Here is a 24,869-nt window from a genome sequence, read left to right as displayed (position 1 = left end):
ATTTCACGTAACTGGTTTATTTGGGCCCGGTATCCGGGTATCGGACCCCTATGGATTAACCGGTAAAGTACAACCTGTGGATCCGGCTCGGGGAGCTGAGGGTTTCGATCCCTTCGCCCCGGGAGGAATAGCTTCTCACCATATCGCAGCAGGTATTTTAGGTATACTAGCCGGTCCATTTCATCCCAGTGTTCGTCCCCCCCAACGGTTATACAAGGCCCTACGCATGGGGAATGTCGAAACCGTTTCGTCCAGCAGTATCGCTGCCGTTTCCTTCGCCGCCTTCGTAGTTTCTGGGACTATGTGGTACGGCTCCGCCGCCACTCCAATCGAGTTATTTGGTCCCACCCGTTACCAATGGGATCAGGGATATTTTCAGCAAGAGATAGATCGGCGGATCCGTGCTAGCAAAGCTGAAAATTCTGGTTTATCGGAAGCGTGGTCCAAAATTCCCGAGAAATCAGCTTTTCATGATTATATTGGTAATAACCCAGCCAAGGGTGGATTGTTCAGAGCAGGTGCTATGGACAACGGTGACGGAATAGCTGTCGGTTGGTTAGGGCACGCCGTCTTCAAGGATAAGGAAGGTCATGAGTTACTTGTGCGCCGTATGCCCACCTTCTTCGAGACATTCCCGGTGGTCCTGGTCGACGGGGAAGGCATCGTAAGGGCGGATGTTCCATTCAGACGGGCGGAATCAAAATACAGTGTTGAACAAGTAGGTGTAACTGTCGAATCTCATGGTGGTGAACTAGATGGAACTAGTTTCAGCGACCCCGCTACGGTGAAGAAATATGCTAGACGTGCCTAATCAGGCGAGATCTCTGAATTTGATCGTGCCACTTTGAAATCGGACGGTGTCTTTCTCTTGCCGGGTAGTTTGAAATCCCTAGCGACCACAATGTGCCCTGAGCTGGGTGGTAAGGGCTCAATCCCTCACGAAGAACTGAATGAGTTCAATATCTCTGATAATATGGATAAATTAATCAAGTATCTTGAACAAGATATCCTAATTCTAGCGGGAGTGCTTAGGAAAGCACAAGAGAAGTACTGGAACCGATTTCAAATCGACATTACAAATTGCCTTACTGTTTCCTCGATGGCCATGAAAATCTACCGTACACACTACTATCCTACTACATACCCAATTTATAGGCCCGAACCCAATAGAGCTCGCTTCATTCGGCAAGGTTATTATGGTGGTCACACTGACGTCTACAAGCCCTACGGTAAGGACTTGTTCTACTACGACGTGAACTCTTTATACCCCTATGCAATGACGAAGCCAATGCCAGGCGGCAAACCAGTGTGGCATGGTAACCTAGAAAGCTCCGACCTAGAGAACTTATTCGGATTCGTTACGGCCAAAGTAAGGTGTCCCGACCACCTCAAGGTTCCTCTACTACCATATAAAGATCCTAAGCTGGGAACTCTATTGTTCCCTACAGGTACCTTCACGGGTGTGTACTTCACGGAAGAGCTAAAATTAGCTAAAAAAGTAGGGTATAAGGTCCAACTTCGACATGGATATCTATTTGAGAAGAAATCAAGCCCATTCTCTTTATTCGTGAAAGAGATTTACTCAGAGAGGAAAGAAGCGAAAAAGAGGGGAGATGAGCCCTTGTCCTATCTGAATAAATTAATAATGAACTCCTTGTACGGTAGATTTGGCATAAAACCAGAGAGTAATATAACTGAAATCTGTGATAAAGAAAGGTTCGACATGCTAATGTCCAATTTTGAATACACTATGTCAGAGCCAATCGGTAATAGCTTGTACATAGTAAGCTACACTGGCAGGCTTCAAAGACTGCAGGATGTTCCCGACGATGATGGGACCTTATCGATCCAGCATTTCTCGAAATCACGAGATGCCGGTTCTTCCTCAGCGGTACAGATGTCGGCAGCAATCACAGCATATGCTCGGATACACATGTATCCTTACATATCCCGCGAAGGATGTTACTACACCGACACCGATTCAGCAGTGTTGGACAAACCACTTCCAGAAGAAGAAGTGTCTTCGTCTGAGCTAGGCAAACTGAAGCTGGAACACTTCGTAATAGAAGGATTCTTCCTAGCACCTAAATGCTACGCCTTACGGGTTAAGGATGGTAATTACGTACGTCATAAAGGTCCAGCCAAGGACTTGGTCGACCTCCAGTGGTTCCAAGATCAATATCAAAATATAGATAGAGTGGAAAGACGTAGCTTAACCGCCAACTTCAAGGTGAATTGGAAAGATCTAAACATTTACCGCAAGGAGATGATGTTAAATCTAGGTATCGACCCTTCTTCTAAAAGAATCCCCGTGTTTGATGAAAATGGGTTATGGGTGGATACACTGCCTCTTCAGGTTAAAGAAAAGCAAACTCATATTTCTTCAGAGCAAACTCATATTTCTTCAGAGCAAACTCATATTTCTTCAGAGCAAACTCATATTTCTTCAGAGCAAACTCATATTTCTTCAGAGCAAACCCAGATATCTTCGGAGCAAACTCAGATTTCTTCAGAGCAAACCCAGATATCTTCGGAGCAAACCCATCTTGAGCCACCGAAGCACAGTACCCAAGATCTTACAGGCGAGAGTACGTTGGCCTTGAAGAGAGAGATAAACGCTCTTAAGTTGGAGATTGAAGCCAAACACACTGAAGAGCTATCGAGCCTTCAAGCAGAGCAGAAAGCAGCTTCTCCTAAATGGAAAGATTGGGTAAAAACATGTAAAGAATGGATAAAAAGATGGCTTCTTCCGGTAAGGAAAGACTTACCCAAAACTCTTTCTTCAGAGCAAACCCAGAAGAAATCACCTACTATCTCGGGTCAGCCAACCTTTAGGCCGAAATCACTAATGAAAAAACAGCTTGAACCACCGAAGCCACCTTTACAAAGTCCAAGTACCCAAGGTCGGATGGACCTGAAAGGCGCTGTTCCTTCGCACAGTCCAAGTACCCAAGATCAGATGGAAACTCTTCCAAGACCAAGAAGAATAGGGGGTAAGAAAAAGGAGAGCGATATTACATTGGCGGGAGAGATAAACCATCTTCGTTTGGCCCATCAACAAGAGATAAACGATCTTAAGGCGACCTTTCAACAAGAGATCTTAAGTTGATCATTAAGTCACTAGTAGAGGATAAAGCCACTGAAAAGCAGCAGGAAGGCACGAAGTCAGAGGCAAATACAGGGACTAAAGCAAATACAGGGACGAAGCAAGATTCTGACCAACCACGCGAGAACTCAGCACAAAGCGGGCCTAAAGCACAAAGCGAGAGCGAGACATCAGGACAAAGCGAGACATCAGCACAAAGCGAGCCAAAAGGACAAAGCGAGATGGAATATTCTGACCTTAAAAGCAGCGATAAGGTTGATTCTGCCATCGAGACTAAAGGACAAAGCGAGCCATCAAGACAAACGATTTTGCCTGGTTCTCTTGATGCTTGGTCAATCGAAGCTACAAGGCATAGAGAACACATCAGGAATCAACAGCAGATTATTGAAAATCTTTGGATTGAGGATGAACGTAAACTAGCCGAACAAAGAAGAAAGGAGATGGAAGCATGGCTTTTAGATGGAAGGCCTCCGGATCCAATCGAAGAACAGGCAACCAAGAAGCGGCAACCAACCACAGATAGAGATAGAGAGAAAGATCCCCCTGCCTCAAACAAATAAAGGCCGAGTCAATTCTTAGGTGTGGCACCGAAGAGGACTTGTGCGGGGATTCGAACCCTGTAGCTATCAGTGCACAAGAAGAAGAGGCACTCAGTGCCCTTGCCTTTTTGCTTCTCCCAGAAGTGGCAGGAACCAAAGGCCTTGCTTTTGCTTCTATAATACCCAATTCCGTGGGACCCAGAGCTATATCGTTCCATCTCTAGAATTCCGTGTAGTGCATGCAAGCTTCAGGGCACTGAATGGGATTCGAACCCGGTAGCTCCAATTTAGCTATCAGTGCTTCCGGGGGAAAACCGGTGGCGCTCTTATCCAAATGAAACAGTAGTGACAGAAGTCTAGTCTCTTAAATAACATATTTACTTAAGAAAAACCATAAGTACGGGACAAAAGTGAATAAGAAACATAAGTATGAGACAAACTTAAAAGAAGACAAAATGCTATGTTTATGTAAAGCATTACGAGTGGAAGAATCACCAGTACTGCTAGCCAATATTGATTTGAAACCATCGCTAGCCCCATTTCCACCATCCCCTACAGTATTTAAACCTCTAGAAGTACTGGCTTCACAACTAGTATCCTCGACTACTTCTTTTTCTTTTGAAACACTTATGATCTCGTCAAAAAGAATATTGTCATGAATACTAATATGTTGTACCGAAGAGCCAGGTGACAAGCATTCCGTATTACTAATCTCTAAGGAAGATATCGGTGCCGGTGACAAGCATTCTGTATTAATACTCTCTGAGGAAGATATAGGCATAGCAAGAAAAAACATGAACCACTACCATACAGCAATTTGGGCGAAAGGGCGAAGTTGTGTTTAGCTGGCCGCATCCAATGGTCGACAAGAGTGAGCTGCATGGAGAGGCCACCGCTGAGAAAGGGCAAAGCGGCGAGACGAGCCATTGATTCGTCGAGATGGCGAGGTAGAGCACATAAAGTGACGGACAGGCAGAATAACGGGAGCGCCAGCTGACTCTGGAGTGCTAGGTCTCCTCGGAGAGATCTTACAAACTTGCTTGGGACTCCGGAGCCTGGAGTGCAAGGCGGTCGTGAATCGCAATGAGCAGGCGCATGGTGCATTGAATCTAGAACCACTGCGCGTGCTGCACCGACGTCTGAATGATCCTACCTTTCAGAAGTTGAGACAATTTAGACCCTAGCTTCACAAAATGGAGCAATCATTCTGCGGACTGTCTACAGGTCGTTTTCACGACCACGTATAAAGTAGTGCTGTGTAGAATGTATATTCAACGGGTGGAAGTGCAACCCGAAAAGAAGAGATTCAGAAAGGTTATCTTGGCTCTTGCGAAATGAATTTGGGCCATCTAAAGAGTCTACACAATGGGCTATCCGCCGCAGCATGCAATGCCAGTTTCCATGACCGAACTGATCTGGAGTCTGGGTTGCTTGAAAGACGAGCTAGTGCTCAGCGTCACCGCGGAATATTAGAAAGGCTACCTAGTGTTGCTTGAAAGGCATATTGGACTGACGGTGGCATTTTATAATTAATACCTGCCTTCTCTCTTTGTACGGGCCTGGTCCAAATGGTTCTGCACACCCCCAGTCACCTTCAATGCCTTCATTTATCAAAATTACGCGGACTCGCTTCACCCATTTGAATAATAGTTTCCAGCCGGGCCGTCAGAGGTGCAGATCTTTCTTTTCCAGACTTTGAGAGCGTGCGAAGATAAGGGCTTCCATTAAGACTTGCATGCAAGCTGGACGCTGGTGGAGTCTTGCTCATCATTGGCCTCTAACAACCTCAACTGTACTCTCCCAGATGCTCCAACTCATTCCTCGAAGTCCTCGGCTCACCGTCAGTCCAATATGCCTTTCAAGCAACACTAGGTAGCCTTTTGGGAGAGCTTATTCTTGTTATATCGGAAAATCGTGTCAGGTATGGGAGCCATAGTAGAAGTGGGGGGGAGGGGCACAGATGCCCATAGGAGTTGCGGAAAGAACCTCAAGCAAGAATCTCCGGCTTCAGGGGAGGCGGGGAAAACAAAAGGCTTGGGCATTTTCAGTCATAGACGAGGTTTCTTACCAGCTGCCAAAAGTTCAGTCATACCTGCGTTGCGTTGTTTCGTACACTTCTGTTGAATTAGGTAGCTGTGGGGTCGCGCACCTCGAGGATAAGGCGGTATCGGAAGTAATGAGATCAGAACCTTAGTGAAGCAGCAAGGTGGAGAAGTCTAGCTTGTTCAAATAGGGGGATAGATAGATTCCCATTCTGGTTTGGTACAAAATTAGTCCCCGTCGGGATTCGGCCGGGCTTCTGCCAATAGTGTTCCGTAGGGTCGCCTCTTGGCAGTTAACAGTCATCCCCCGGCAGTTAACGTAAGTCAAAGTCTCCGACGACCAGTGCACCGCTGCTTTGCGTCATCAACCGCAAACCCTGTTTATCCCTCCTTATCTCGACGATGACGCGCTTCTGGGTAAGCAAGTAATGCAGCCACTGGGACGGTTTGGTGATGAAACCAAACCGTTTGTCAATGAAGGTTTATTGCATCATTCAAGTGAATACGAATCGGGATTGTAAAAACATAAGCTTGTGAAATAGCTACACCTGATTCTGAACCAGTTGATGCAAATACGATCGAAAGGGGGGCGAGGTGCGCTAATAACAGAATACCCCTCATGGATAGCATGGTCCGAGCAAAGCCACTTGAAATCTTGACTGAACTGTAACCCGCCATCATATTAGCAGATAAACATATTCCTGAGCTTGATGCGCGAAAACGATAAGGGATTAACTCCGGAAGTACTGAGAAAGGTGCTAACGGCAAAGGTACCCCCGGCGGTAATGAGAAACTGAAGAAATGAAGCCCATGTGTTTAAAACCCCACTACGGTGATTCCAGGAAAAAGGGAGAATGGAGGACCCAAAGTAATAATAAAATGACTTGTTACCGTAAAGCTATAAGGTATCATACCTTACGGATTACGAAATAATAGAAAGGTGAAAGTGACAAAGATCGGGGAAGAAAACTATTGTTTCGAAACACCACCAATTTATTCGTTCACCAAGTTAGGCACAAAATCATGAATCATCTCCACTAGGGATTGCCGAGCATTCGGTACTAAGTGTCCTCCATTCGAGGTCACCAAATGAACTAGGAGCAAGACTAAACTGATAGTGGGTAGCATGAACAGAGAGGAATTGGTAAGTGAAAGATACGGATTTCCTATATGGATGGGAATCAATGGAATAATGGCAAATTGTTCCGGTGGACTGTAAGCCGTGATGAATTGAAGGGTTTCATAGAAAGGCTAAAATTAGAGGCGTTGGCAAAGCCAACACGAGGTCTGTTCTTGATATTCATGGCAGTTTGTTGAGGGAGAAAAGGCTTCGTCGGCACCAAAGGGTAAGGCCGGGGGGAACTTGGCAATTGATCCCGGTCTCGGGGGTACGGGGTAAGCGCGTAGCGCTGGGAAAGTGCAGTGCCGGCAGATTTGTTTTCGCCCCCCGGTCAGAACCACACGTGCAAGTTTCCCCACCCGAAGCGGTAGAGGCGATTTGAGAGGTAGAGGCCAACTCAACCGTTGAAGCGAAACTTCCTTCCTGCTGCGGGCTGCCAGCCAGATACTGTTGTTCATCGGCTTGCTATCTTGGAGGGATTCACGTGGACCGCCTCCAAGAAGCAAAGCCTAGCTAATCCTTCTCGGGAACAACGGGAAGCAAAAGCTTGCCGGTGAGTGCGAGGGAAAAGCAAAAGCTTGCCGGTGACCGGGAGAAGCTTGAGATCTTTATTACCTGAATATCCCCCCAACAGATTCTCCCCAGGAAGTGTAAACAAAGCTTAATTCTATTTACTAATTATCCGGATAGCAGGCCGCCTATGCTGTATCGTTAATGAGAACCGGCAACAAACAATTGAATGAACGGGGAATCGACTACTTGGAATGAACCAGTTGATTGCTAACCGAATTTGTTCTCTGACATCATGCGATGCGATCTTCTCTCTATTTAGAAAGATTCTTCCCATTATCCTTTCAGTCCTGAAAGACCCCGTTTGTTCCCAGTGCCCGTACGTATTTCTTGAGGCGGATTCAGCAGAACCTTTGAGCCTCGCAACCGAGTCCATTCGAAAAGGTTTGATTTGGAGTCGATAGGGGGGTTTCTCGTATTGACGAATCGGAAGAAATGAGCGAAGAGCAAACAGGGACTCCGAACCTTCATTCGTGTGAACCATGAATCCTTCTGCAGAGGGAAAAGCAGAGGTGAGTGCAAGGGAAAAAAGCAAGCGGGAAAAGCAGAGGGAAAAGCAGTTCAGTTCTTGGTAGGCGATATCGAAGGGAGAGGGAAAGGGTTGGAAGGGTTCCGGCAAGGGAGATGGTTCCTGCGCTTCCCGGCTGACTTCTTTCATTCGCCCTGTTTCCTGCAAAGCCTAGCTAATCCTTCTTTATTCTATAATACTCAATTCCGGGGGAATCCAGAGCTATATCGTTTTGGAATTATTATTTGGAATCGGGAATACCCACTGGAAGCATTCAAAGGATTAGCAATTCTTTGGGGTGCCACAACAGAGTCAATGACGGAATGCGAAGGGGAAAGGGGGGGATTCGAACCCCCGGTAAACAAGAGTCTACATAGCATTTCCAATGCTACACCTTTCCTGCAACTTTGTGCTATTCACACATCTTAACAATCTAAGAAACCGGATAGCAACTCAATCTTCGATGATAGACGGGAAAAAGTGATTTCTGGAAGTGAGTGCAAGCTTCATCAGTTATTAAGAAATGGGATTGGTTCCCGGAATTGAGGTAGGGAAAGTGACTCCATCCCCGGGATAGATTCTTAGTTGTTCCGAATCGATTTCCCGATTTCCAATTGGGTGATACAGATCCCATCAGAAGCAATCACTCCATTAGTAATTATTCATGGATGCTGCGAGCCTGTATACCTCCCATTCACACACGACTCTCATTCGGCGTGGAGTTAGTTACTCCACCCTCCCATTCGATTGAGGGGGAGGGACATAGATACCAGACGGATGCACCTCCTCCCCCTGTATTGCAAAAGAGATCTGTTCTTTCGGCATCCTGATTCATTTAATAATAAGTGGAACGAAGAGGAATTCCAATTACGCCTAGATCCCAGAGAAATGACAATTCTACTTAAATACCAAGAGAGGTATGGAGCTAATTTTGCGTTTTCACTTCGTTTTCGTTCCGGGAAATGTCCTGCCTGAAAGGAGGGAGAAATTGCATTGAGTGCAGGAGCAGAAGCATGGGGTTCCCTTCTAAGGTGGAATTTCTAAGGTTACGTGCTCGGCACTGAAGAGGATTTGAACCGGTAGCTCCGATAACGCTATCAGTGCGCCCTTGCTTCCGGGGGCATATCTTGGCACGGTAGCTATCAGTGCCAACCCTCAATACCACACTCTTCAGCACACTGCTGAATTGTAAGGTGGTGAAGCAAGGCAAACGAAGGCCAAGAAGAGAGGGAGCCTAAAGGCTGACCCACTTCAAACTTGATCTTCGGGGGAACACCTAGCTCCAACTAATCTAATATTGATTGAATATCCGAAACGCGAAGACTTCCCGTGAGAAAACTTATTCCTATAGTAGGATAAATCTATGAATCCCATATCAATCCTGGGTGCTTTGGGTATCCTCAAATTCTTCTCCGATAAGGTAGCCATTGCAGCCATGTCTAAAGCGATTAAGGTGGTACGTACGGTCCTCTCGGATTCCACTCATCTCAATCCTGCTGATAGACAGCGCCTGCTCCTCGATATCAGCACCAAGCTATGCGAGCATTTGGACAACAAGGCAATCAATAGAAGTAGTGCGCTACACAAGGTCGGGAAATTCGCTCACGACATATACCAGTATTTTGTGCCTGGTCCCTTACGAACCGCCCCGTTTGTTCCTACCTATATCATCACATATCCTTTTAAGTGGTTTATCGATAGGAATAAGATGGAGGCCGTTAGGGAGAGAACCCGTCAGTTAGCTATCAAAGGCTTGTGGAGCTTCTGCGTGCCTCTCTTCCCTGGATACCTGGCTGCCTGTTTACTGGTTGATGAGGTCGAGTACGTCAGGTTGGTCAATGGGCAAGACCCGCACGATCCCGGTATTCTACAGCGAACTCTCAAACGAATCGTTATAGGGCCCGGCTCTTTCCCCGAGAGGAAGTGTGCCGTTATTGCTATCATACGCTCCGGATTACTCCAGAGAGCCGATAACAGTGCGGCTGGGACGCATCATCATCTCGAAAGACTCAGACACGCTGTGGGTTCCACCCCACATCCGACCCTCTCACGAGGGAAGGACCCTAAACGATAAGGGCTCCGCCAATATATGGTTTTTCCCCCCGGAAGCACTGATAGCTAAATTGGAGCTGGGGTTCGAATCCCCGGAAGCAAGGGCGCACTGATAGCTATCGGGCCAAGACCCCGAAGCACTGATAGCTATGGGTTCGAATCCCCTTCATTCAGTGCCAAGCACGTAACCATTGGAATTATAGAGATGGAACGATATAGCATAGCTCTGGATTCCACCAGCCTCCAGGGAAGGGAACCCCAAGGAATTAGAGATGGATTTGCGTATTATAGAGATCCCTCTCGTATCCGTTCTCATTCGCCCTCTTCAAAGCATTCTTTTGGAGCGGGCGAGGATGATTTCGGGAACCCGCCTTCAGATCGGTTTCTGCCTTCAGATCGGTTTCTGCTAACTTCAGATCGGTTTCTGCCTTCAGATCGGTTTCTGGTTCCCTGCTTTTCCCTGCGTATTGCGGTAGCGATACCCGAGCATGAGAGATTGGCTGGTTGGATCTTCGATCAGGAAGCATATCTCTCAGTCCTCGTCATGGCTTGGCTCGGGTTTAATTTAGCGCAAAAAGCCAAGCCAACAAGCTAAAGGGAAAGGATTCAGATCCACTGAATCCAGAGCACATATCTATCCTGCTGAGCCCTTGAGATCACAAGACTGACTTAACCAACGCTTCACCTCTACCTATCTGGCGAGCCATAGCCACTCATACAGAGCGGGAGCGTTTTCATGCTCGCACTCCCCCGGCAATAAAGTTGAATCATTTTTCATGCTCGGCACACTATAAAGAAAGTTGAGATGGAGAAATGGCACACTATTGCTTTGCTTTAAAAGGCTATGGCTAAAAAGCCAAGCACGGGTTCCCGAAGCTAGGCCCTGGCCCTTCCATCTGTTGGGTGCCGCTTCTCGCAAGCCTGTTCTCGGGGGTTATCATCTTCTTCGAACAGCCATGCTTCCATCTCCTATCCTCTTGTTAGGTGCTGCCATTGCTTGCTGGGTGTTTCCATTGCTTGCCAGGCGTTTTCATCGCTTGCTAGGTGCCTTGGCTGTGAGCTGCTTGCTAGGTAGGGAAGGCCCGGGAACTAGACCACCCAATTCTATTTACTAATTATCCGGATAGCAGGCCACCTTGGCGAGTAGCAGCGTGTAGGATGACTTAAGTAGTCCCGGGAACCCACCCGTGTAAAGTAAAGGGCTCCAGCGTGGAAGCGAGGCAGACGTGGGCTTTAAGTATTCTTAATTGGATACCTGCAAGCGGTTAGCGTGCGAGCCCTAAACCAGGTGGTATCGTGTTGATACTTTTATTGACTCTTAGTGGGCAAACCCTTAACAAAATAGGAGTTTGAAAAGCAAGGTGACCCTGTAGGCAATTGGGAACGCTAATTAGAGTAGTTTTTCCGCGAGGGCACTAAAGCAGAGCACCACCTGCTCCTTCTACTTCCTGTAAATAGCCCGATCGGGAGTACCGGTCTACTTTAAGAACTATAAGAGGTTCAAGTCCTCTTCGGTGCAACATAGTTTGACTGACTCAGAAGAAATCAACGATTGGACACGCAGATTACCTTTAAGTAGTCTTATTGCCATTAAACATCTCCTAGGCCTTCTTCAGGGACTTCTGAACTGAAGGGCCTTCTGAACTGAAGGTACTTCTTCTCTTTCTCTTTTAAGGCGACTTTCGCAAGCTAGCCTTATGTGCCTACATCTTCTATTTTAAGGCTACTCTCGTAAGCAAGCATAGAAGCGGAAGGAGCAAGCCAGCAAGTTTCAGCAGATGCCGGGTTCCCCCTTGCTAGCTCTTCCCTGTTGGAGGAGGATGGGTCGGCTTCGCGGGAGAGGGCTTGGGCGGAGGCCTTCCATCCTCGCCCTTTCCATCCGTCGGTGGCCCCCTGCCCTTTCTATCCGTCGGTGGCCTTCCATCCTTGCCTTCTCTTCCCGGAATCTTCTGGCATTCGAGCAACCCTTCAAATACTCTCTTTCTGGCTCTAAGTTTGAATCTTTCGAAGGCAGAAGCAGAGTCCCGTGGTCCAAATCAGAGGAAGGCGGAAACTTCGTCCCCAGAGAAGAATCAGAAGGCAGAGGCCCATCGTCCGAATCAGGAAGCAGAGGCTGAGGCCCTAAAGAAGAATCAGAAGAAGGCACCGCGTGGGCAGGCTTCTAAGGCCAGCTAAAGAGCCTCCGACCTCTCGGACGGGAAAGGAAGGGTTATAGAACCTGTCGGGCACGGGCACTAAAGAAGGAAGGATTATAGGAGTGGATTGCCTGGCATGGGCACTAAAGTTAGTTTCGAACTTTTAGCTCACTAATGCAGGTAGTAAATTTGGGTTATAGAACGAATCTACCTGTTCTCTTTTCGTGGTCCAATACCGGTTTTTGGACTAGGCCTTTCCCGTCACCGTTACCAGGGGTTCTCAAGTTCCCCTGTCGTCAATTAGGGCTATATAAAATTACCTGCAGTCAGTCAATTCGGGTTATAGAAATATCCCTGTTTAGTTTAGTTTAAGGGTTAGTTTTAGCTCGAGCTAAAAGAAAATCCATTGAATTTAGTGCCCTTTGTTTGAAAGTGCCCTAAAGTCAAGTGCCCTAAAATCAAGTGCCCTAGGGGAGTGTTCTATAACCCAAATCTCCCCACCTAGCGGGAACAGGGAGAGAGTTCAATGGAAGAATCCCGGGAACATGAGTGCGAGGCGCAGGAAAGGGTAGAATCCAAACTTTAATGGGACAATCGAGTTCTATAACCCAAATTGTAGGCGGGTTTGCGAGTGCCTTATCTCAATGAAGTGGTAGTAAAGGCCTATTTTACTAAGGTAAGGATAGGATCACACTAACCAAATGTTACACACGAAGGTTCGAACCTGCTAAGTGGCAGATTGGGCTGAACTCTGACAGTGCGTCGGAGAAAGCGGAAACAAGAAGTATTCCTCTCGCTCCACTGAACTCATCATATCATAGATCCTATACTTAAGCCCGAATCGAAATTCGGTTTTCGGCGAAGGCCTAGCTGTCGTCTTCGGAACTGCAATAGACTTAACGGCAATATCTTCGATCGGCTGGTTTTCAACCAGACTCACCAGGCGTTTAGAGAGCTGAGATAACCATATCTTGAGCCATGGCCCAAGTACGTACTTCTCAGCGAACTCGGGATGTAAAGGGGGTGACAGGTCAGGAATCTCAAATTCCTTCTCCATCTCCCGATACAACCGATCTCTAATCAAACCCTCTAACCAAAAGTAGTGATAGTGGTTGACTGGTTTCAAAAGAAACTGGGATAACCACCACAGCCAAGGTAGAGGATAAGGGCCATAGAGACTGGTTAGTACGAGCCAGTGCCTCAGCCAACGCTTAGACAACTGAACCTGGGCCGACGAACACCAGATGTTATTGCCCAACCCAAGGTCGACCTTACACGGTACCCTGCTCCGTATAAGTTTCAGAGAACCGAGGTTCTCTATACTCCCTCACCCGTTCCGCTAGGGACTTCAACATCACGATAGACGCACGCGACGCTGAAACCTCCTTCACAGACAAGGTGTCAAAACCGAAGAATCTCTTGACGCAGGACGAGTTCATAGACTCAAGAGACTTCCCATCATTGATTTTCAACACCAAGCTGTTGACAGAGATCTCGGTACATCATCACGTAGCGAGGACAGCCGATGACTAAGTCATCACCGTACATCGCGTAATTCGAAAACCAGAAAGGCCTATTTGAAAGTGGGAGTAAAGGCCTAAAGCCTCATCTATATACTAAATTTCTTCCCAGGCAGAAGTGACACTTTTGATTAAAGCGGAGGATCAAATACGGTGGAAGGGAAAAGAGGTTCACAGGGGGAGAAACCCCCACCGTTGAGCTAAAACTTCCCAACCTTAGTGCCCTGATTTCTATAACCCCAATCTTCCCACCCAGCGGGTTTCTTTCCATTTCTAGGCCTGCTTTCTCTCTCTCCGCTAGAGAAACGTGCCCGCTCTCAACTTTAGTGCCTTAGTGCCCGTGCCCGGCAATCAGAGTTCTATAACCCTTCTTTGCTTTCCTTTCCGTTGGCCGGCTTTGAAGGATAACCGGCCTTCTAACGCAATAACCTCTGCTGTAGTCAAACTATGTTGCACCTTTGAGTCCTCGAACCTCTTACAGTATACCTGCACTACCTTTTTCAGTAAAATTCAATCTGCTTTTAGTACCCGTTACCTGTTCTCAATTCAATCTGCTTTTAGTGCCCGGCAATTTCTACAACCCTTCAAGAACTGACTACCTAGCGAAAACCCTTCAAGAACCGACCACCCAGCGAAAACCCTTCAAGAACTGACCACCCAGCGCCCTGAAAGAACTGGCTTAAAAGGCCCTAACTAAAAGGAAAAAGCTCTTTCGCCCAAACCGGTCGGGAAGAGCTCTGAGCCGTTACCAGTATAGCCCTTCCCTTTGCCCAAACCAGTCGGGAAGAGCTGAGCCTAAGCCGGTTACGCGGGAAAAAGAACTGACTTAAAAGGCCCAAGCTCTTCAAAAGCCTAGGAAAAGCCCTTCCCTCTTAGGACCAGTCGGGAATCGCTCTTCCTGAGCAAAGTCGTTGCCAATGTAGCTCTTCCCGGGCTTCGCCTGGACCAGTCAGCAAGCAAACTGGTTTCTACAAATTTTACTAGTCCTATGACAGTCCTAAAGTTAGTAGTAACCTCTGAATGTTGCTCCGAAGAGGAGTTGAACCTCTTACCGCTCTTAGAGTAGGCCGGTACTCCCTCAAGGGCTATTGGCTGGAAGTGAAAGGGGCAGGTGGAGCTCGGCTCCATATTAAGAATAAGAAGTGGTTAAAGATTTCTAGTACCTTAAATGAAATGCCATAGGGAACTTTTAGTAAACCCAAGAAGGAAGGAAAGTATTTAGTAAAAAAAAGGTTACACCTATGCACCCGGTGTGGGCTTGGAGCATTAATACTAAATTCAACATTGCTCAAGTCAATCCCACCATTAGAGGCTGAGCTTTCAGCCTCTATTTCATTTCCACCTTGATCATTGGAGGTACCGACGGGAGGAGGAACACTGTGGTCAAAGAGAATATTGTCGTGAAACCTAATAGGTTGGACCCTTGATCTGTCCGGTGACAGGCATTCAGTATTACTACTCTCTGGGGAAGGAGGGTTTATCGGCAACTCAGTATTTCCACCGTTCTTTGGGGACTCCATCGGCAACTCAGTATTTCCACTGTTTTCCGGTGGCTTAGGAGCATTTCCACTGTTCTCTGGTGGCTTAGGAGCATTTCCACTGTTCTCTGGTGGCTTAGGAAATTGACACCACTTGAACCTGAACTCGTGAAGAGCCTATTTTTCATCAAATCGATTAAAGAACTAACAATATCGCCCCCAACAGGGCAACCGTATTTCTCCGCCGAAAACAAACAGGTATTGGGCCCTACCCTTTATTTTCTTTTATAAAGTTTCGAACTTTTAGCTTACTGATGGGGGGTTTATCCTCCTGTTCCCCTTCCTCTACGGTTTGGTTCCCTTTCCCTTTTGGTTTGGGAAACCCTCTTTTTTTTTTCTTCGAAAAGCAATCCCTCTGGATAGAATTACGGGAAAAGCCTAGTCCAAAAACCGGGATTGGGCCCTGTAAACCCTTTACGAAATGTTTATTGCCAGGTAACAATCCCAGGGAAGGGAAAAGCTGCTTTCTGAGGGGCGAGGACAGGAAAATTGGGTTGTAGAACTCGATTGCCGGGCACTTTTAGGGACTTGATTGCCGGGCACTAAATTGATTGATTTTAGCGAAAGAAAAGAAAGCAGTCCTAGGAATGGAAAGAAGGGTTATAGAACATTCCCAGCCTTTTAGGGCACTAAAAAGGTAGGCCCAAACCAGTCGGGAAGAGCTCTTTCTGAGCTTCTAGTTGCCAATGTAGCTCTTCCCGGGCATGCGGTTTCTTCAGAGGCCTGCGAGCTGAGATCAACTTTGCAAACTTCAGTGCCCTTATTAAAAGGCTGGGAACGTCCTATAACCCAAATCTGACTCTGGAAGAGAAGCCGAAACCCTTCAGTGCCCTAAAACCGGCTTTGCTTTGCCTTGCTTTGCTTTGGGTTTAGTGCCCTAAACGGCAAAGGCAATCGAATTCTACAACCCAATTTGACTTTCCGCTAAAGAGTAGTTCTATAAAAGAAAAGAAAATAAAGGGCCCAATACCTGTTAAATAAGGGTTTTACAGGGCCCAATAACTTAACTGTGAAAGGCTTTTTCCCTTGTCAAGTAAGTGGGCTAGGGGAAAATACGGTTGCCCGCGGATTTCTAGAAACCAAATTGATTCGACTAGACCTGCCTTCCCGCGCCGAAGGCAGAGAATGTTCCATAACCCGTATGTACTACCCGGCAATCAAATTTCTTCTTTCCTAGGCCTTACGTGGCGCAGTAACCTCAGCGTATAAATGATACGCACCTTTGAGTCCTCGAACCTCTGGAACTAGAGTAGGCCTGTACTGCCCTTTGGAAAGGGCTATTGGCTGGTGGCTCCTTTTCTTTCTATTTCCAGCAAATAAAAGTTCTCAACTTTAGTGCCCAGGCAGGGAACGGGGAGAACAGTTCTATTCGTAAGCCCGGGCAATAAGCAGAATGTAGAGGGCAGCACACCTAAGTTGAATAAGCAGAGTGTAGAGGGCAGCACACCTAGTTGCAGGGGCAGTAGGCCTAGTTACGGGGGCAATACGCCTAGTACAGAGTTACGGGGGCAATACGCCTAGTACAGAGGACAGTAGACAGAGTTACGGGGGCAACGAACCTAGTTACGGGGGCTAAGGAGAAGTCATTCGAGGTGGGTTGGCATTTCAGCTCAATCTTTTTGCTTGCTTGCCCGGGAATGTTCTATAACCCAATTTACTAGGCCGATAGCTCTGGTTTAGCGAGCCCACAAAAACATCAGTTTGTTGCGCCTTTGAGGGCTCGAACCTCTGGGGCTATAGTAGGCCTGTACTGCCTTTTGGGAAGGGCTATTGGCTGGTGGCTCCTTTTCTTCTTACTCCCAGCAGGAGCCAATCCTTTGCCCTTTGGAGCTATAGTAGACCTGTACTACCCAGAACATCAGTTTGTTGCTAGAAGAGGAATCGAACCCCTTCTCAGTCCCTGTCTCCCCTTCTCAGTCCCTTACCGCGAGCAAGCGTTATGTGCGGGGAACCTATATTGAGCACCGAAGAGGGCTCGAACCCCAACCAGTATACCTGCTGGAAGTGGAAGGAGCAGGTGGAGCTCGGCACCATATTGAGCAGTAGTGGCTTTTTCTAGACCGTAAGCCGAATAAGGTAATACAGGAAGAAGTTCCTAGATTCATGAATATGTGAATGAACGTATAAGTTGTCATACTTGCATAGCCATTATCGGGGTCTGCAGCGAGTATCCCAATCATGATATAGCCGATTTGGCTTGTGGAGGAATATGCCAGCATACGTTTCATACTTGTTTGAGTAACGGCGATTAAATTTCCCAATATCATGCTAGAAATGGCTAGTATTCCCGAAGCTATATGCCATTCATCAGACGGATATGAAAAAGTAATACCGAAAAGTCGAGTGGACGAGGCTGGAGCTGCTACTTTCGACGCAACGGAAAAGAAAGCAACGACTGGTGTGGGAGAGTCAGAGTCGGAAAGGATGTCATTGGCCTCACCGCTCATCCAAAACCATGCATGAAATTTTTCTTTCACATGGCTCCTAGTCCATAGGATATTCTTGATTGGCGTATACCCTAGAACTTTCCTCGTGTGTGTTCCGGAACCTACCCCCCAGTGTTGGGGTCTAAATACTAATTCTCAACTTCTCGGGGAATCCTTCATCTTCAAACCGAGTCTCCGTCAATCTTTTAATCTCCCCATTTTTTTCTATTCTCTCATTCTGAATAGAGGGAAATTTCGTATAGAGTGAGGCAGAGTATATCAGAAACGGGAGAACAGGAATAGGATTTTCTTCGTCCCCGACAGGCACGGCTTCATTATCTTGGGGCGATTCCTTCGCTGACAAATGCTTGTATCGTATGTTGCACCTATAATTCCTGAAGGATTGGAACTAATGGAATCTACATCTCGGAGGGGGGGCTAATAAACCCTTGCTGTTACCCTTCCCTTACATCAGTCATTTTTATTCGTGACACCTGCCCATAATGGTTAAACTTTTGGAGGAATGAGCAGGAAGCAACAGAAGCATAAAACCAATAAATTAGAAACTCTGTTGAATTGCATCTTTCTCCGCACTCTGTTTTATCTTGCTTATACGAAACGATTTATTGTTGGAAATTCGTGAAACTTGTGATAAGAGTCAGTTAATGATAAAGATGTTCGGGGAGTTCTTACCCCCCCACGTGACTGTGGGATATCCATCGTATAATAATTGCTTAATATTCGTAAGGGGATTCGGGAAAAGTCGATCCTCTTTCGGGCGAGTCACACTCCTTCATATACATCAGGAGTCCACTGATGAAACGGAACCAGGGAAGGTTTGAAACCCATTCCTACCACAATACACGTGATGGAAATGTATATTCCAATAGAATTATACATCTGGGTAGACACAAGTCCGTCAACTATCTCATCGAGTTGAAATTTTCCACCAGATAATCCGTATGGTGGGGAAAACCCATAAGCTAGAATGGCTGAATTGGCCCCGCCCATTAAAAGGAACTTCATGGTCGCCTCATTAGATCTTATATCCCTTTTCGTGTATCCGGATAATAGATAAGAAGATAAGCTCAGACACTCCAAAGCTACAAAAATAGTTATTGAATCATCTGCACGGCATGAAAACATTCCCCCTAGACCCGCGGTTGATATAAATAACGAAAACTCTGTCAAGGCTATTTTTGCGCATCGTACGTAATCAACTGATAATGGAACAGATAGTAATGGACAGATCAGGAGGAGTAGTCTGAATATATTGCTGAAAGTGTTGATCTGGATACTTCCATAAAAAATTGAAACAGTTTTGGTTTGCCATTGACACAACGAGAGTACTATGCTAATGACTAAGGATGTTAGGGAAATTCGATGAAGCAGAGGTGTATCTCTCCCCTTAGATACTAAATCGGCAATAGCTATTGTTACTAAGCCGGAAATTCTACTAAACTCTGGAAGAATCGAGAAATTATCGCGGAGGAAGAGGGGATCAATACTTTTCGTAGTTCGAAGCAGGTTGATACTTAGAAATGGAGTAACTATTACGGTACTTTATATTGAAACTTCGCTAAAAAAGTCAATAATTTGTTCAAAATTTCCCGTGTCTTGACTGAAAAAACAAACTTTTACATTTAGAGATTCATATTTGACCGATGGATGAGTAGTCCCTCTATAATAAAGTAGAGGGAGAGGGAGACATATATCTAGAGATACCTCGACATTTATAAAACATATCTCGTTAGATATTTCTATTTCTCCCATGTCTCTACTCACTTAGTCTCCACCTATCTAGATGTCCCTGCCATGTCTCGATATGAGTCATGCAAGGATACTACATTGAGGGTTTCAACCCACAAATAGAATAGAAAATTGTGGATTGAAAGGAAAAACTGAGACTACCGTAGATGGGCGAAAGCCTTATTAGCTTCAGCCATCTTATGAGTCTCCTCCTTCTTACGCACAGCACTGCCGTGATTTCTAGCGGCATCCATTGATTCGTCACTCAGTCTTGAAGCCATACTTCGACCTGAACGTTTTCGGCACGCAACCAATAACCATCGGATAGCCGAAGCTTTTCCTTCTGAAGGTAATATTTCAACGGGAACTCGATACGTCGATCCACCTACACGTTTAGATTCTGTTACTATATCGGGGGTTACTCTACGTATAGCTTGTCGCAAAACAGACGGTGGATTCCTATTCGTCTTTTCCTTAATCCGCTTCATAGCCAGGTAAAAAATAGGATAAGCTAGAGATTTATTACCATCCCTGAGAATGCGATCAACCAACATATTCACCAATCTATTATGATAAATTGGATCCGATTCTATATTTCCCTTTCTGTTCGCTACATTGCTCCAATCGAGTATGAGTTTGCAGATGCGTCAGATTTCAATCCTATCTCAACAGTATCCTACAGAATTATTTTGGCTTTTTTACTCCATATTGTGGGGGGGGGGTGGGGGGGTTCCTTAAGCCCCCCCTCTTGAGGTTTCAAAAATCAATCTCTTGGTTCTATCTATTTGGGGTAAAAAAATAGTCTCACTAGGTTCTCATAGGGAGGCTTGGGCCTACCTATCCAGATAATGGCCCCTCTAACAAATAACTACTCAGCTGTCTTCCATGTCGGAGGAGGATAATTCGCCTGCCTCCTCCCGTTCCAGGGCCTCTTCCCGTTCAAGGTCGGAGTAGGAGAATTCGCCCGCCCCCTCCCGTTCCGGGGCCTCTTCCACTTCCATGTCGGAGAATTCGACCGCCTCTTCCCCTTCCGAGTCGTCAATCGGGCGATCGATTGGGAAATCCCCTTCGATTAATGCCAGGAAAAGGCTTTGACAGGGCCTCCACATTAAAAATGCATAATACTGAAGGGTTCGGGCGTGTGCCTGTTTCTCCTCAAACGAAAGTTTGTCGAAGCTCTCCTCATCTAGTGGAATTTTTGGTGATGGGCTAGCTTCCCGGGATTTCGGCTCAACAATCGTTTCTTCTGGTTCTTCCGGCTCCACCTCCTCCCTGAAGAAGGCTTTGGCTGTATCCCCAAGGATACGGAGGTCCGCCCTTACTAGTCTTCCCAGTCGGAAGACCCCTGCCCTTGTCCTCGGCGGAGCTCCGTGTGGATAAAATCAAGCTGGGCGACGGGATTCATTGTTTGACCGAACTCATAAACGTTGGCTCCCGTCGGAACCCCCCGCTTGCATTGGTCTGAAAGATCGGCATAATCTACCAAATCCTGTCGCAGGTAGGCCAATGGGTTTTCTGAATGAAGATTCTCCAAAACCTCTATGGCAGGGAAGGTCATTTTGGGGAGAATCTTTCCTTTCCCTGTGAGTTCCCTATAAAATAGGGACTCGGGTAGGCTTGACTCTGACCCGGTACTACCCGTGCTGGCGCCAGAGAGGCCGGGCCTGTCGTATTCATGGTCATAATCCTGCTCGTGATAGTTCATTTCCCTATATAGTTTTTTTACATTTTAGGAAATTCAGTATCATTCTACGATGATCAAATTTCCAACAGGGGTCCGGGCTGTCGAACCACGTCTCCCGGAAATTCTCAGTACATATGGCGGAAAACGCTTTTCACATATCGAGGTCGGAATGGGATCGGGTGTTTCACGTCTTACTAGAGTGCCCGGACTGTGGTAGAAAATCTTTCAATTCCGTAGTTTCGATCATTATTATACGATAACTTTTGAGCATTTCGGGAAGCGGGTAGGAGGACGCGCTATTCGTTTGCATCCATTGGTTTGTGGTGGGTTTGATGCAGATTTTGACGGAGATCAGATGGCCGTCCATGTACCTTCATCTTTAGAAGCTCAGACTGAAGCTCGTTTTGTTTTCGCATGCAAATCTATGGAAGGAATCGCACTCCGTTGGACGATACATCCTTCGGCACTACTCCAATCAACACTGGCAGCTCGCCTCGCGAATAGTCGAGATTCAGCCAGCTAAACCTTTGCTTCGCCTGGGTTCGGTTTTGGAGCAAGCCTTGAAGATTGCTTGATTTCAAGTCCATGGCTGGTATTAGGGTGGTTGGTTGGCCCACCTTTGAGACAAGACGTGACATGTCCTTTCCCCCAACGGTCACGCACTAATGCCGGGAGTAAATCACATTACGCCCCATGTTTATCTTGTTCGTGAAGGGCTCTCTTGCCGGCATGTTTGGCGGGAATGTGGTCTAAAGTTTAGTTTTTTTTCTTCGCCGAAAAGCTCTCGATACACTGGTGCGTGCATATGGCCGGAAAACCTTTGGTTCAAGATGAATTCGGCCAGGGTGAGAACCGGCGTGTTGGCATTAACGATCATGCTCTCATCTTTCGAATCAGTCGTTACGGGGTCAATGAGCTAGCTCATAGCTACGAGAGAGGTTCCCGCCGGAACGAGGTTCTGGGGTACGAAATAAAGCGACGAGGATCAACGAGTGGGAACGAGAGCATTTTGGTGGTGGTCCTCTGGACCCCTTCGGAAGTTCCAAAGGATACTCTTAGGTGGGGTTCCTGCCGGGCCTTTTGGTGGTGGTCCTCCGGACTGTTTAAGTGTTGGTCCCGGGGGGTACTTGGGTCTCCCATCCAACGCATTTTTGCTTGCGCTAGCGGTTCCTACCGAACCTGACCTGCTTTCATCTTGGAACTCGACCTGCTTCATTCATCGCCGAGGGCTGGGGCACTCGACCGCAAAGGGGGAGAAGCTTTCACGACTTCCCACGGTATGGCCATTACTCTTAAAAACAGCTTGCTGGTTTCACCGTTATGAGCCAGTTATTGAAAAAGCGTTCGCACGCTTATGGGGCAAAAGGCCGAAGGAGGACTCCTTTTCCTGCCTGCCTGTAGGTTTTTGTGGTCCTCCGGACTCCACAAAGTCGTAGCTCTTTGATTTACCCCTAGCCACAAGTCATCCCCGTATTTTGCCACATACGTGGGTTCGGTCCTCCAAGGCCTCTGTGGAGAGCTCAATTCAACCTGCTCATGGCTAGATCAATCGGTTTCGGGTCAAATAGAAACAACGCCGAAGATTCAACCTCGTTGCGCCTACACCTAATGGCTTAAGCCGCTGTTTCCATTTACTCGCTGACCCATTATGCAAAAGGTACGCCGTTAGAGTGTGCCGAGCGAGAGCCGACAACGCAAAGCTTCGCTCAAGGGTTCTATCGAACATTAGTGGCTTCGCCTCCGAAAGCTATAGCGCTTTCTCAGCCTCGCGTATGCGTTCTATCGAACATTAGTGGCTTCGCCTCCGAAAGCTATAGCGCTTTCGGAGCCTCGTTCCTTCGACTGATGGTTCGCATCGGATTTCAGGTTTTCTATTGCACTCCCGGCATATGGCGGGGTCTTTTCACCTTTCCCTCACGGTACTTGTAGTACGCTATCGGTCATTGAGGAATACTTAGGCCGCGAGGGTGGTCCCCCTTAATCACGTAAAAGCGATCATGATTCAAACACGGTATCCGCGTTTTGCAACGGTAATCAAACCTGCCAGGAAAGATCTACGGGGCTATCACCTTCTTTGGCCAGATCTTCCAACCTTTTCAGAATTCCTTGAGGGGGGGTTTCCACCCCCCCCCCTTGCAAGTTCCCCCCCGCACGGGGCCGGGGAAAGCGGGGGTCCCCCTCTCGGGGCCCTTTCCCCTTTTTTTGCCTAATCCGCTTCCGCTCGCCGCTACTAACGGAGTCTCAGTTGATTTCCTTTCCTTTAGCTACAATGATGTTTCGGTTCGCTAAGTTTTTCAAGTCCGAGGCGGAGCCGCAGCACACGGCATGCCCGGCAAGCTTGGATACGGTTTCCCGATTGGAGATCCATGGATCACAGACGGTATCTCCCCATGGCCTTTCGCCTTTGAAAGCGTCCTTCCTTCTCAATGCCCAGGCATCCATCCAATGCATTCTTTTCGATACAGTAGGAATTGAACCTACCGAACACCGTACAAAATCTTAGGCAATGAGTGTCCGGTTTGTGATCGCGCAACACTCAACCTGTGACTGCGTCTCCATTGGTGAACTGAAAACGCCTCAAGCCTTGGGGACTCAACCAGTGAACCTCAGAATTCATTCTTGCCCAGGCCAAGACATTCCAATGACCTTTCGGTCGTCGAAGCGCAACTGCAAACTCCCGATCAATTTTCATGGATGATTGGTGACATTGAAGAAAAAAGCCGAGGTTCCATCCACTACCAGATGAATGAGAATTCTGCGTGGGCACTCGGGTGTTTCACCTCATTTGATTTTCGATCCCTTGACACCAAAAATACCGCCGCGTTCGGATGGAAACGCGTGGTAGCGTTTTCGCCACGGAGGTAGGAAACGCCTTAGTTGAGAGAGATGAAGAACGGTAGGCGTTTTTCCCGAGGCGGACAAAGAAGTCTGAGAAAGCGCTGGGAACCCCTTTCATTAAAGTGCCATTCTCTTGTAGAAATTTCGTTGTGCCGGCACTTACCTCGCCTAGGGGCCTCTTCAGTCCCCGGGCAAACGGGTTCTCAGAGGGGATCTGGCAGAAATGGATAATTTCATATATGATGGGTGGGCTGGTGGTAAAGTCTTTAACTGGATTGACTGTTCCAGGTTCCGTAGCTTCACCTCTTCCCAAAAAGAAATTGAAATCTGCTAAGAGGAAAAACCTGAATGGAATGGAATGGAATGGAATGGAATGGAATGGAATGGAATGGAATGGAATGGAATGGAATGGAATGGAAGTACCAAACTTATACTCCGAAACGATATGAGCTAGGAGTTCGAGATTCCTCTTGAAAACAGAATCCCAGCGGTTCCCCCGGCGTGGGGGGAGTGTGTAATCCTAGCGGAGCTAAGATCACAGCGCGTGATGTTGCGTGGAAGCTTGTTGCCCACTACCCCATGCCCGGGATTCCGATCCCGGCCCCCCGTCGGTTTTTTCGAATCTCTGGCCACAACCAAGAAATAGGACATCAAGGCAATCCACCAATCAATCCCCTTGCCCGGCTTCGGTCTACAGCTCGGCCTGGCTGAACGTCTTGGTTGGCGTTGATTGGTCTTCTGTTTTGGGCTTCGACCGAAGGTTCTCATCCTCCTTCGAACTCTATTTCGCTATGAGGATAGCAGCGCAAAGTAGTCGGGATTCAAGCGTTGGGATGATGTGTTTTTGGCGAATAACGGGATTCGAACCCGTGTTTTCAAATTCACAATCTGACACTCTGACCCATTGAGTTATACTCGCCCTTGGGGCTCCCCGCAAGCAAGCCCCAAGGGCCCGCCCAACAAACCAATTCAGACACGCCCATACTCGCTATCGGATTCGAACCGATAACCCTTGAAATGGAACAGATTCGAAGTCTGTCGT

The 24,869-nt window shown here is 47.2% G+C and overlaps 1 protein-coding gene and 1 non-coding gene across 2 annotated transcripts; both read right to left on the bottom strand.

Annotated features, from left to right (window-relative positions):
- Nucleotides 1-18,339: 18,339 nt before the first annotated feature.
- LOC147879386 (uncharacterized) lies at nucleotides 18,340-21,010 on the bottom strand. The gene is made up of 4 exons (XM_087372211.1): nucleotides 20,628-21,010; nucleotides 20,213-20,394; nucleotides 19,465-19,915; nucleotides 18,340-19,090 (listed from the first exon to the last, which is right to left on the bottom strand). The coding sequence occupies exons 1-4, from the start codon at nucleotides 21,008-21,010 to the stop codon at nucleotides 18,340-18,342; spliced, it is 1,767 nt and encodes a 588-aa protein (XP_087228337.1).
- A 3,663-nt stretch (nucleotides 21,011-24,673) lies between these two features.
- Nucleotides 24,674-24,746, bottom strand: TRNAH-GUG (transfer RNA histidin (anticodon GUG)). The gene has a single exon. It is a non-coding gene; the product is annotated as a tRNA-His (tRNA).
- Between the last annotated feature and the right edge of the window lie 123 nt (nucleotides 24,747-24,869).

Source organism: Dipteris shenzhenensis, unplaced genomic scaffold, assembly GCF_047967505.1.
Source record: "Dipteris shenzhenensis isolate YYH24624 ecotype China unplaced genomic scaffold, Dip_SZ_1.0 scaf0028, whole genome shotgun sequence".
Lineage (NCBI taxonomy): Eukaryota > Viridiplantae > Streptophyta > Polypodiopsida > Gleicheniales > Dipteridaceae > Dipteris > Dipteris shenzhenensis.
Note: the sequence above shows the minus strand (reverse complement) of the source record. Positions and strands in the feature narration are given on the sequence as shown.